This window comes from Mustela erminea, chromosome 20 (assembly GCF_009829155.1).
Source record: "Mustela erminea isolate mMusErm1 chromosome 20, mMusErm1.Pri, whole genome shotgun sequence".
NCBI lineage: Eukaryota > Metazoa > Chordata > Mammalia > Carnivora > Mustelidae > Mustela > Mustela erminea.
In genome coordinates, this window is record NC_045633.1 from 33,980,238 (window position 1) to 33,993,986 (window position 13,749).

Genomic DNA, 13,749 nt, shown 5'->3' on the forward strand with positions numbered 1-13,749 from the left:
ATTTTGATAGGGATTGCATTGAAAGTGTAGATTGCTTTAGGTCGTATAAACATTTTCACAGTATTTATTCTTCCAGTCCATGAGCATGGGATGTTTTTCCATTTATTTGTGTCTTCCTCAGTTTCTTTCATGAGTACTCTATAGTTTTCTGAGTACAGATTCTTTGCCTCTTTGGTTAGGTTTATTCCTAGGGATCTTATGGTTTTGGGTGCAGGCCTTTGTTTGGGATGTAGGTAAGATTGTTGGAAACAGTTTGATCCTTTCAGGTTTTGCTTTTATGATCTGTAAGGTAGGTCCAGAGCACTACTCAGTATGACGCTGATTATTTCCCACAACTGAGACAGCACCTTCCTGAGTATTAGTTTTTACAGTCTGACTGGTGAGAATAAACATGATTCTTGACCGTTTGTTAGTGCCAGATCCTGTTTCTTTCAGTACTTTTGGATGGTTTTTTCTTGGCATTTACAGTTTCCCTGTAAACATACACCCATGAGTACTGTGCTAACTAGTCAAGAGAAACCTCTGTTGGTCTCTGAGAATTCTTCACAGTTTTCTCTCTGGTATTCTGTATTTTAAACTTTAGCTGTTTTGATCTCCCCAAACTCTTAGCCCTGTATTTCAAGCTAGGAAATCCACTGGGCTCTTCCTCTGTTCCTTTCCTTTCTGTAACACTGCCTAGAAACTCGACAGTAAGCTGTGATGATCATAGGGCTCAGGCTGTTTGTCAATTCAGTGAACATTGTCCTTTGTTGTCTAACCTGTAGTCTTGGAAACCACTGTTTGATATATTGTTTGGTTTTTGTTGTTCTAGGTCAGAGGGTAAATCTGTTGTTCCATTATCTTCTGGAGTAAAAGCCTCTCTTTGACACATTATATGTTCATTGTAATTCATTTCAGAACTTTTTCTAAGGTCACTTGAGATTTGCTGTCTGACTTTTGGATTAATTAAATTGTGTTGTTTAATTATCAAGTGTTTGGAGAGTCTCCTTTTGTTTCTGTTACTGATTTTCTGGTTTAATTCCATTATGCTCAGAGAATACACTTTGCTTTATATCAATTCTTTTACATTTATTAAGACTTCTCTTACAATCCAGGGTATAGTCACTATCAAACACCTTTACACATAAGTTTTCTATTTCTATCTCACCATACCTTTTCTCATGGCAGACCTGTACTTCACATGTCCCACTTCCTGCCTTCCATATCACAAATATAATAACCTTACAGTAGTATAATTACTTACCCTCCCCACAACCCAGCTTCTGGTGGTTATAATTAGGTCTTTTCCTTCTATATTTTTTACATCTACTTATACAATGTGTCTTTATTTTTACTTCAAACAATCAATTTTTATATCATGAAAAAAGTCTTTTACCCACTTGTTTACCATGATGGTCTTCATTCCTTCATGTAGTTCCATATCTCCATCTGGTCCTAACTCCCTTTGGTCTAAAGGGCAGCCCTGGGGCGCCTGGGCAGTGGGTTAAAGCTTCTGCCTTTGGCTCAGGTCATGATCTCAGGGTCCTGGGATCAAGCCCCGCATCAGGCTCTCTGCTCGGCGGGAAGTCTGCTTCCCCTCTCTCTCTACCAACTTCTCTGCCTACTTGTGATCTCTCTCTCTCTGTCAAATAAATAAAATCTTTAAAAAAAAAAATAAAGGGCACGACTTTAACATTCCTTGTAGTACAGTTCTGTCAGTGATGAGTTCTCTTAGATTTTATTTATCAGGAGATGTCTTTATTTTACTCTCATTTTTGAAGGATTTTCTGCTAAACACAGAATTCTGGGATGACAAGGTTCCCCCTCCCCACCCCAGCACTTAAAAATGTTTTCATCATCCTCTAGCCTACCTTGTTTCTGATTAGAAGCTGCAGTTATTGTTTTAGGTGCTTTGCAGTTTATTCAGCTTCATGCATCTTTAAACTGTAATTTTTCATCACGTTCATGCAATTCAGACATTTTAAAAATACATCTTTCTGCCCCATCTCACTTCTCCTTGTGAGTGTCCAGTTGCCTGCATGGGAGACTGTTTGATATTGCTGCAAATCCTGGAGGGTCTGTTCATTATGAGATCATTTCTGCTGATCTGTCTTTCAGGGCACTGGCTCTGTTTTTCTCTCTCCAATCTGCTAGTAAGCTTACCTAGTAAAAATTTTCAATTTTTTTAGTTTTAGTATTTGTTAGTTTCTTCCTTATAATTGCCATTTCTGGGCAGATTCCTTATCTCTTTACTTCTTAAGACTATGCTTTCCTTTAGTTCAACTATGGATCCCATTGTTTGTTTTCTTGTAGGCCTAAAGGGCTTTTTATTGAATATTGTACATTGTGAACAATAGTCTGGAGTCTCTTGTTTCTCCTTGAGGCATATGCATTCTTGTTCTAGCAGGCAGTATAATTACTGGCTAAGGAACTTACACTTGTTTATACTTGGTTTTTTGTCTTGTCTTTACACATCAGCGAAGAGCCTAGAGTGTTTCCCAAGCCCCACTAACTTGGTGATACTCAGCCTCCAAACTTGTTTCCTGTGGATCTTGTCATGGTTTGATATTAGAATTTATTAAGGCAGAACTAGAATAGGCCTTACTCTAGACTGTGGTCCTTACCTCACGTTTTAACTTTTTTGCTGTTCCAAGTGGAGCCCAAGGATGTTAAAGATGCACTTTTTGGGGCACCTGGGTGGCTCAGTGGGTTAAAGCCTCTTCCTTCAGCTCAGGTCATGATCGCAGGGTCCTGGGATCAAGCCCCGCATCAGGCTCTCTGCTCGGCAGGGAGCCTGCTTCCCCCCTCCCTCTCTGCCTACTTGTGATCTCTTGCCTATCAAATAAATAAATAAAATCTTTAAAAAAAAAAGATGCACTTTTTGAGATCTCTCCATTTTGGTAGGGCCATAACTCTTACCCCAGGAATGTTCTAACTCTAATATCTCTGTTCTAATCTTAACCCATTTAGTACTGTGCTTTCTAGTAAGCCTCAGGGAGCCTCTCTGTGCATATACTGCCTGGCTGCATTATTCAGAGTTCTCCGGAGAAACAGAACCAATAGGATGGATACACACACACAATCAGGAATTGATTCATGGAATACGGAGGCTGAGAAGTCCCAAGATCTGTAGTCGACAAGCTGGGGACCCAGGAGAGCCAATGGTATAGTTTCAGTCCAAGGCCAAAGGACTAAGAAGCAAAAGAGCCGATAGTATGAGTTAGTTCCAAGTTCAAGTCTGAAAGGAGAGAGAAGATAGATGTCCCAGCTAGAAGCCAGGCAGAGAGAATTCTTACCCAGGACTTTTGTTCTATTCAGGCCTTCAGCAGATTGGTTGAGGCGTACCCACTGTGGAAGGCAATCTTCTTTACTTATTAGTTTACCAATTCAAATGTTAATCTCATCCAGAAATACTCTCATAGACATACCCCCAAATAATCTTTAACCAAGTATCCGGGCACGCTGAGGCTCAGTCAAGTTGAGACATTAAATGAATCATCATGCCAGCCTTCAGCCACAGAATTTTAGGGGATTCACACACAGACCTCTGCACCTCCCTGTGGCATGACACCTTCCTTTCCACTGCTCTGCCCAGTGGTTTCCAGTGGTTTCATCTATCAAGTCTAGTTTTGCCTCCTCAGCCCTGTGGGATCTCCCTGCTCTGCTCATACTCTAGCTGTCTGCACTACACTTGGGAAATTGTCTCTGCTTAGAGGAACTCGGTGATTTTTGGGGCTTGCTTTATGAGTTTCCTCTCAGGGATCAGTCTTGCACTTCCTGTTGTCTGAAAGTAGTTGCTTCATAAATTTTGTCCATTTTCTTAGTTGTTCATGGCGGGAGAACTAGCCTGGAATCACTTAATTATGGCTGGGAAGGTGGTTAATTTTCAGTTGCTTTTATAGTATTTCATTATATAAATTATGCCACTGTTCCTCCATTCTTGGTTGGTAGACATTAGACATTTAGGTGTGTTCAAATTGTCAATAATACAAATGATGCTGCAATCGTCATTGTACCCAGAAATGGAATTGCAAGGTTATAAGGTACCTATTTCTTCAGTCTTATTAGATATTGTCATGTTGCTTTCCAAATTGTAGTTTTACATATCTACAAACAGCACAGCATTCCATTTGTTCCACATCCTTCCAAAATTTAATCTTGCTGAACTATTAAATTTTTCTACTTCTGCAAAGGGAATGCAAAATGGTTTCTTGTTACTTCAATAAAGATTTCCTAGATTACTGAAGTATTTACAGATATACATGTACATATGTATTATTATTGGCCATTTGGGTTTCCTATTCAGTAAATTACATTTTTATATCACTTGTCCTTTTTTTACAGTTGAGTCTTTTTGTAGTGATTCTTAGGAGTTCCTTATAAATTCTAGTTCCTTGGTTTTTAAATGAATTATATGAGGTTTTTTTGGTTTGTATTAGTTGTTTCTTAGCAGTCTTAGCTTGTCTTTTAGCATCTATGTTCTTTTCCCATACAGAAGTGTTAAATTTTAATGCATTCATATTTATATTTTACTAAATGATTGGCAGGTTTGTGTGTGCATTTCTTCAACCTCTAAACAGTGGGGTGTCCTGAGGCTCAAGTCTCACCTCTCCATCTGTATTAATTCCCAAGTAATCTTAGTCTCATGGCATGTGTACACTGATGGCTTTTATGTCTGGCTCTTCCTCTGAATATCAGTAATATATGATAATTTGCTGAGCTAGATACTTTCTTCTTCCTTATCCAGATTCCTTGAATGGGAATTTTGCACTCACTGCCTCTACTTCCTGGTTTTCCATTCACAATTTAACTCACTGGTGTGTGGCTCTTGTCCGGCTCTTCAACTGCTACTGCAGAGATCTATTCCTAAGTAACACAGCCCATCCCATTTTCTTTTCAAATGAAGTCTTTCATGAAATCAAACAGAGAGAAGCAAAATTACACTTGCAATGGGTTGGGGAGAACTACCTGCCTTTCTCATCTCTTTAGGTTCCTCTAGAGGCCTCTGTACTGAGCCGTGCCTATCTTTCTAACCTCTCTATTCCCTCAAACCTCCTAATCTCCAGCCAGACTCCTTTCCATCTCTGTGCTTCTGCACAGTGCCTTGATTTTAGCCCAGTTCTTGTTGGCTCAAGAAACCTCCAAGCCTGTCTTCTCCTTAATCATCCCCTCTCTCTTCTGTTCCTCTGTTATCATGCTGGCCACAGTGACTAGCTTTCTGCTTACACATCTTTCTTCTCCACTAGACATCAGAGACCCTGTCTTTTCATGTCTATTGGCAGTGGAGTGAATGAATGGCCTAGGAAGCTGAGCTAGATCAAAATCTGAATCGGGAGACCTCCAAGACTTTTTTTTTAGATGGTTTTATTAAGATAAAATTCATAGACCATAGAATTCACAGGGTTGTGCAACCCCACCATAATCTAATTCTAAGACTTTTTTTGTCCCCCCACAAAGAAAACCCTACCCTTTAGCAGTCATTCTCCATTTTCCCACCCCCAACATGCTCCCCAGCCCTTGTCAACCACCCATCTACTTTCCCAGACCATATTTAACATCGTTAAATTGATCACAAATCCTCAAAATCTACCCGATTCTGAACCATGATGTGAAATTTGGTAGGCAACTGTCCCACTTAACCAATTTGTACGGAAGGAAATCAAACTTAGCTTGCAGCTTCAGGCTTGATCCGCAGTCTCTGACACTACTAGCCTGCTTGATCCGGAGTTTATTAGAATTAGATCCACATTTAACAAGGGTGGCTGGTCTGGGCTGGCCTGGCTTTTCTCTGTTGCTGTGCATGTAAACCCCCTTTGGCCGAAACAGGGCAGCAGAAAAACTCACCACCTCTGGTAGCAGTCGTGAAAAAGGTGCCGGGTGACCACCTCTTCCGGGGAGTTCTGCCCTCTAGAAAACAACAGGGATCGAGCATTACGTGAGCGGTCTCTTTCGAGAGCTTTTAATTTTAACGCGACTCTTCTACCGGGTCACCTCGGGGTGGGTGCCGCTCGGTGGGCGCGCAGAAGCCCCGGTTAGACTACCTCGCAGCTTCTGGAGGCCGCAGTTGCAGAGCGGGGTCCGGTCGAGCGCGTTGCCAGGCAGCTGCGGCGTTGCCCGGGGCGGCTGCGCGTACGAGTCGCCTGCGCAGTGACGCAACCGGCGCGCGGTGACGCGGCGCGCGGCGCGGTGCACGCTGGGATATTTAAGTCTTCTCCGCGGCGCGGAGCCGCGATGTCTCCGGCGGCTGCGGCGGCTGGCGGAGGCGAGCGGCGGCGGCCGATAGCAAGCGTCAGGGACGGCCGGGGCCGGGGCGGGGGCTGCGGGGGCCGGGGCGGGGCGGCGCTCCTCGGCCTGTCGCTGTTCGGCCTCGTGCTGTACCTGGTGCCGGCGGCGGCGGCGCTGGCCTGGCTGGCCGTGGGGGCCACCGCGGCCTGGTGGGGACTGAGCCGCGAGCCCCGCGGTTCGCGCGCCCTCTCCTCGCTCGTTCGGAACGCGCGGCGCCAGCGGACCCTGCACGCCTCGCCTCCAGCCAAGTCAGCGGTGAACGGAAACCTCCTAGAGCCGCGGACCCTGCTCGAAGGACCCGACCCCGCCGAACTGCTCCTCATGGGCAGTTACCTGGGCAAGCCCGGCCCCCCGCAGCCTGCCCCCGCCCCGGAGGCCAGGGACCTGCTGGAGAGGCCTGGCCGCCGCCGCACTCCCGCCCGCGCCGCGCCGCCCGCGCACTCGGCCCATCGTGTGCACCACGTTCACCCCTCTCTCCCCACTCCTCTTCTTCGATCCTCTAGGAGGCCTTCCCACCGGTAAGATCGCTCAACTTCCCCACACCCTCCGTTCTCTCGACCGGCTTTGAATGGAGAGCTTGACTTTTAAATCCGATTTTCTCTTTCATCAAGTCAAAAGTGGATTCTGTGTCGCTTTGTCCTCTTGAAACACCTTGCAGTGTGTCAACCGTCCGCTGCCTTGGAATAAGATGTGATGCCAGAGCTCTTCCCTTTTTTACAGTTTTTAAAACTGAATTTTAATATAGCCTTTCGAAAAACACTTGATAAGCTACTAAAATGTCCCTACTTCTGGTGAAAATATCTCGATCTTTCTAGAGTAGTTATAATAGTGTGTTTTGCTGTATTTTTTCTTTGAACCAATAAGAGCAATTAGGTCAGTTAGCCGAGCTCAAAGAGGTGTTCCCAGAAGACCCCTCTTTAATAAAACTTGATTGATAAAGATCCAATTAAAAGGGCATTTACATTTTGTCCCAATAGCTGACCATTACAAGAGAATATAAAACTTTGGTGAAAATATTAGATTATCGATTAGTACATTTAGTTGAAAGATGAACTTAGGTGTCAAAATGTTTGACTTTTGGTGTTTATTACTTGTGACTCAGCATAAAAGATTGAAAAGATCTACGAATTCTTGAAGAGTCCCTCCTTGCATGTCCTAACACACACTTATCTTTCACTGCATCTTTTTTTTTTTTTTTTTTCCCTGGTGTGGGCAAGGTTTTCAACTTTCCTCTCAATTGTTGAAGTCCATTGTAGGGACAGCTGCTGAGCAGCTGCCACTTTCCATCCTTAGATGGAATGGGGGAGCGTTGCCATAAAAATGCTGTGTTTTTTGTGGCTCAAAAAGCAGTTTAAAGGGGCGCCTGGATGGCTCAGTGGATTAAGGGTTAAGCTTCTGCCTTTGGCTCAGGTCATGATCTCAGGGTCCGGGGATTGAGCCCCACATCAGCCTCTCTGCTCGGCAGAGAGCCTGCTCCCCCCATCTCTGTCTGCCTGCCCCTCTGCCTACTTGTGATCACTCTTTCTGTCAGATAAATAAATAAAATCTTAAAAAAAAAAAAGTTTAAGGGCGCCTGGGTGGCTCAGTCAGTTGAGCATGCAGCTCTTGGTTTAGGCTAAGGTTGTGATCTCAGGTTTGTGAGAGGAAGTCCTGCATCAGGCTCTGTGCACTCAGGGCGGTCTGCTTGAGATTATCTCCCCCTCTTTTTCTGCCCCTCCCCCGCGTGTGCTCAATTTCTCTAAATAAATAAATAAAACCTTTTTTTATTTTTTTAAGTGGTTTAAGCTCTCTGGAAGATAACTGAACCCACTGATTCTCCAGCAATTTACATTTCTGCCATTCCTTCAAGCTTCTTTGGTTCTATAATATGTCTCCTGTTCTCCACAGGGATTGTGGGACTTTATCAAATCGCTTTATGATAACACCTCGAAGACGCTATCCAATCCAACAGGCCCAGTATTCCCTTCTGGGCGTACTTCCTACAGTGTGCTGGAATGGTTATCACAAGAAGACTGTGCTGTCTGCTCGTAATTCCAAAATGGTGTGCAGCCCAGTGACAGTGAGGATTGCTCCTCCGGATAGTAAACGAACTCGTTCACCATTGTGAGTGTTACTACTGGCAGACTAAACCCCTGTTTATTTTCACCTGTTTTTCCACAGCTGTTCTCTGACAAAACAACTCTAAAGCCAAAAAGGGAAGAAGTGCTTACTTGAATGAGAAATCCCTGACTCTAGTCCTTGAACAGTGTTTTGTTTTATTTTGGTCTTAGATTGTAGCTGTAATTCTAAGGGCAGTTTCTGTCAGTGTATACTTTTCCTTATTAGTTAGCTTCTGATTTCCAGTGACTGAAGTCTGTGCTATATGGCGTAGTCATTAACATAGTTTAATACCAGAATCTTGTTTTTCATTATAGACCAGAGCAGACAGTCAACTCAACCCTGTCCTCACCATCAAGTAATGCCCCAGACCCATGTGCGAAGGAGACCGTACTGAGTGCCCTCAAGGAGAGGAAGAAAAGGACCGTGGAGGAGGAAGACCAAGTATTTTCTGATAGCCAGGAAAATAAAAGAAGGTAACAGGCCCCGCAGAGTACTAAACAGGCCTCTGACACAGACTCCTGTAATTTGTTGAAATACTGATCCTGCCCAAAAAGAAACAGAGGCCACACCTCCACAGTTTGTGAGCCTCAGTAGGTGCCCTTCTTTGGATTCTATAGAAGAGCTTGGTAACAAGGGCTTGGATGCTGTTAACGTCCTAATGTACAGGTTAAATGTTATAACTTACCTTTCCCCTGAGTATTAGAGATTAGGTGACAGCTATTAGCCATGTCAGCCTCATACTTTTGATATAAATGTGCTAAATTTTATTTTTTTTTTTTAGAGAGAATGCTAAAAATCTTCCCTTCACCAGCTTATGTTACTCAGTTATTTGGGTAACCATCATTCAGATGTCATAGTGGTGCCAAAGGAACTGCTTGGGGAGGAAAAGTCACAACTGGAATATGGTAGATTTATCAGTAATGAGAGTAAAACCAATTCCATTATTTGGTTCCTGATACTTTAATGAAAATGGCATAAGCAGTCTGTGTCCTGGGTGGTGGGGAGAGCGGAGGGGAAGTCACTAGGTGTGACAACTGCTTTCCAAGACTCAGTTAAGGGTTTCACTCATCTTTCAGTTTGGCAGACTGAGCACCTAGTGTGTGCCTGGGCCTGTTCAGTACTGTGGATAGAGCAGTGAGTAAGACAGAGGCCCTATGGGACTTGGATAATAAAATAAGGAATTCTAGATTGTATGTGTATAGAAGTAAAAAAAAGAAAAGAAGAAACACAACAGGACAATAAACAGACTAATGAGAGGGGGTTTCTTCGTGTTTGTTGCTCCAGGAAACACTCTGAGGAGACCATGGACCCCACACTCATTAAATACAACCATTACCTAAGCCAGACCATTCACATCCTACCAAGTTGGCCCTCTTTGGTACTACCAATGCAGAGTTAGGTGGGGAGACATTAATAAATAGAAGTGTTTTTATGTGACTCAGGAAGATCTAATGATGCGTACAGATGGTTTTTAAGTGAGCACTGTGAACCGATGTCCGCAAGCTAAGCAGGGGTGGCCAGGAGCGGGGGATGTGGAGGTCGGAGAGGGAATCTTAGTCATTCTTACGGTCCAGATGAGTCTCTCATACTCTCCAAGGTTAAAATATTTCTTGACTCCAGTGACCCTGTAACTGAGGATTCTGTATCATTTCTCTCACACTTGGAGTAGGCAGTGATTCTGGGTGCCATGCATAGGCCCTTATGTGTGATATGTGAAGTTTTTCCCTAACAGACTTGCCATATTAACGTCCAGAGCACTAGGGGATGTGTGGGTTAGTCCCTAAAAATGTTTCTGTTTTTTGTTTTTTATTTGTGGCTGGTAGGGTATTAAGTTTGTGATTGTTACACTTTGGAGAGAAGTTAGCAAATAATACACCTGAATAAGTTCAAAAGGTCTTGAAGCATTTTTGTACTCATTATTATTAGGACGGTCTTAGAATGAATCTACCTTTTAGAATCTTTAGGGTTTGAAGCAACCTTTTTCTTGTCTAGCCATTTCTGCAGGCCACAGAAATACTTTAAGGTTCCAGGAGTATGAGAGCATGCTCTAAGAAAAAAAAAAGTCAGTTCATTTAATTGAGGGTTTTTTAATTTGTCACAGGCGCCACGATAGCAGTGGGAGTGGACATTCAGCATTTGAGCCCCTGGTGGCCAATGGAGTCCCTGCTTCTTTTGTGCCTAAGTAAGTGAGAATCCATCTGAATGAGGTAGATGGGGGAAGGGCATCGTGAGAGCTGTTGTCCTACAGATTTTCCTCCGTGTGTTTGTATTGCTTTATTAGTCCAGGTTCAGATCTTTGACATCAGAGAAGAACATTTTGAGTAATGTCCCACAATAACCATCTTCTAATTTCTTTTAATATTTTTTCATTAATATGGATAAAAATATGGTAAGGGTAAGAGAATTTGTATATGTATCTAATAACCGTGTATAAAAACAGGTTTGTGTGATAGTTAAAGTGCAGCAGTATGAAATGTAAGATAAATGTTAAGTTGGTACATTTGAGTTTAAATACATTTAGGGTTTGGATGAAAGGGAAAGTGTCTTGGAAATCTGTGTGAAAAGACTTAAGATAACTTACGTACTTATTGAGTCAGGAGTGTGCCGAAAGAGCTGGTGTGCTCCCAGCCTGTGCTGGTAGCAGAACAAAGACTAGAATGGGGCAGGCGGGGGGTCCTTCTGTCCTCGCTTGTGCCCTCGTTGTCTGTGCAGTGTTGTGCTTGGTTCGATGGCCGGCACTGTAAGGGACAACAAGCAACCTGACGTTCATTCCGAGTGAAGCAACTGTAAGATGTTACAGGGTGGTGACCGTGTATGCGTGGGCTTGGAGGGTATAAGGTCTTAACCCAAGAGAGAGAAGTCTCAAGGGGAATGAGGAAATGAGGGGGGGAGGGATAATGGTTACCAAAAACCATTGCAAGAGCTTCATGCAACCTTAACCAGTTGCATGAAGAAAAGGCTAACATTTGTTCGTTTGGGCTCCAAGTAGATCCATAGGTGGAAGTTAGAGGAAATACATTTTCATCCAGTGTAAGAATCTGTGGTTGATGTTCCTCACTGTAGGAGAAAGTGAGTTGTCTACATTGTAACAAAGGTTGGAGGACTTCTCCAGGAAAGATTGTTTAGGTTGGAAGCTTAGAAAAATTGGTTGGTTCCTCTTAACTCTGATTTTTCTAGTAGGTTTATTGAGGTACAATTGACATTATAAAAAACTGCCGTTTTAAAGTGTACAGTCTAGATAAGTTCTGACATGTATACACCTGTTAAATCATTGCCATAGCAAAAGTAATAAACCTAACAGTCACCTTCAGAGTTGCCCCATGCCCCTTAGTAACACCTTCCTGCAGTCCTGCCCCAGCCCCAGGCATCCACTGATGTGCTTTTTGTCATTGTAGATTAGTGTGAGGTTTTTCCCCTAGAATATTGTGTAAGTGGAGTCATGCATTTAATTTCTTAAATACATTTAAATATTTAGCTTTCCCTTCCTGACTTTGTCTGAGATATTGAGCTGAAGTGGTAGCAATAGCATTAAGAGCTTTATCCTTTTTAATTAAGTTTATTTAAGAAATTTCTTGCGACCATGGATGAAGGCTTTAAAGAATGCTGCCTTCAATGACACATTCACTGTCTTTTTCTCTTTTGTCAGACCTGGCTCTCTGAAGAGAGGTCTTAATTCCCAGAGCTCCGATGACCACTCGAATAAGAGATCTCGCACCTCTTCCGTGAGCTCCTTGACGAGCACATACACAGGTGGCATCCCTAGCTCCAGCCGCAATGCCATTACCAGTTCTTACAGTTCGACTCAAGGTTTCTCTCAGGTACGTTCTTCTTGTGACATGGGAGAAGGATGTTCCGAGCATTAACTGAGGAGCCCGTGTTTACTAACCACGTTCCGCCTGTCAGATACTGGGGTGAGCTCTGAGCGAACAGAAGATGCAAACCCTGGAGTGATGACTTAGACTCAGGGAATGGGATAGAAAGCCCAGAAAGTAACCCGGAGCAGGTGGGGACAGCGGATACAAAACAGCCAGGATTGCAGATAAATGGTCAAAGAATGAGTAATTCAATAAATGGTATTAATTTGATCGAAAAGACAGATTCAGTCCGATTGCACTGGATCATAAAAAAAATCCATCCTGTCATCATTGAGAATTGAAAGTTTTTAAAATATTGTAAATTTTAAAAAATTCTTTTGTAGAAAAAATGGCAGTTCTTTCTTAGAAAGAGGATATAGTATGGCCTAGGAACAAACAGAGCAAGCTTTGCTGCCAGACAGACTTGGATTCAGATTTTGGCTTTGACACTTAGTAGCTTATAGGGCCTCAGGCTGGTACATCACTTCAACTTTCCTTTTCTCATTTCCCAAGGATTATTGTAAAGATTGAAGGTAATGCTTGAAAAGATAGTCCTTACAATGCATGTTAGTAAGTGGTACCCTATATATAGTAGCAAAGAAAAAAAAAGTTCACGGAGGAAGAGATTTGAGGGGAGAAAACTTGAGATAAGGTAATCCAGAAGGCTTTTACAATAACATGAACGAAAGTTGAAGGCCTGAGCCCGACCAGTGGGAACAACCACAACAACCACAGCAGGCAGACTGAGAATAATTCTGAAGGGCCCTAGGATTTTCAGAATGGTGAGTGAGTACTGGCTTCAACTTCAAGTCACCGGTGGCATTAGCCCCTAACAAGAGTCGGCCTGACCTTTGAAGCTTTGAGGCCAGACACTGACTTCTCTGTAGTTATGAAGGTCCTAGATGGCGTCGTTTTCCAGAATAGGCTCTTTCTTTCGAAATTTTGTTTGGCATTGTCCCCTTCGTGAGTGATTTTAGCTAGATCTTCTGGATGACCTCCAGCTTCTACATCTCCCTTGTTGTAGAGACGGCTTCTTCCCAAAACCTCTCACTGCGTCAGCCTCTGCTAGCTCCACACTCATCTCTTCCTCAGCTCTCCGCTTTCGTGCAATTGAGGAGTGAGGCCTTGCTCTGGTTTAGGCTTCGGCTTAAGGCGATGTTGTGGCTGGTTTGATCTTCTCCCCAGACCACTCAGACTTTCTCCATGTCAATAATAAGGCCTTCTCACTTTCTTACCATTTATTGTGTTCGTTAGGGTAATACTTTTCATTTCCTTCGAGAACTTTTCCTTTGCATTCACAGCCGGGCTGTTGGGAGCAAGAAGCCTGGCATTCAGCGTGTCTCAACTTTTGATCTGCCTTCCTTACTAAGCTTGTTCATTTGTAGCTTTTGATTTAAAGTGTGAGACATGCGACTCTTTCCTTCAGCTGAACAATTAAGAGGCCACTGTAGGGTTGTTAACTGGTGTAATTGCAATACTGTAGTAGCTCAGCGCATAGGGAGGCTGGGAGAGAGAGAGATGGGACCACTGC

The 13,749-nt window shown here is 43.3% G+C and overlaps 1 protein-coding gene across 3 annotated transcripts in view; it reads left to right on the forward strand.

Annotated features, from left to right (window-relative positions):
• Positions 1-13,749, forward strand: part of POM121C (POM121 transmembrane nucleoporin C) — a 51,058-nt gene that overhangs the window by 17,986 nt on the left and 19,323 nt on the right. For 2 of the 3 annotated variants that reach the window (XM_032327014.1, XM_032327015.1), the window contains exons 3-6: positions 8,152-8,367; positions 8,679-8,837; positions 10,466-10,546; positions 12,011-12,182. In XM_032327014.1, coding sequence (XP_032182905.1) covers positions 8,152-8,367; positions 8,679-8,837; positions 10,466-10,546; positions 12,011-12,182 — 628 coding nt within the window. Of the gene's footprint in view, positions 1-6,166; positions 6,783-8,151; positions 8,368-8,678; positions 8,838-10,465; positions 10,547-12,010; positions 12,183-13,749 lie in introns of those variants that run through there. The other variant, XM_032327013.1, reaches the window with a different exon arrangement.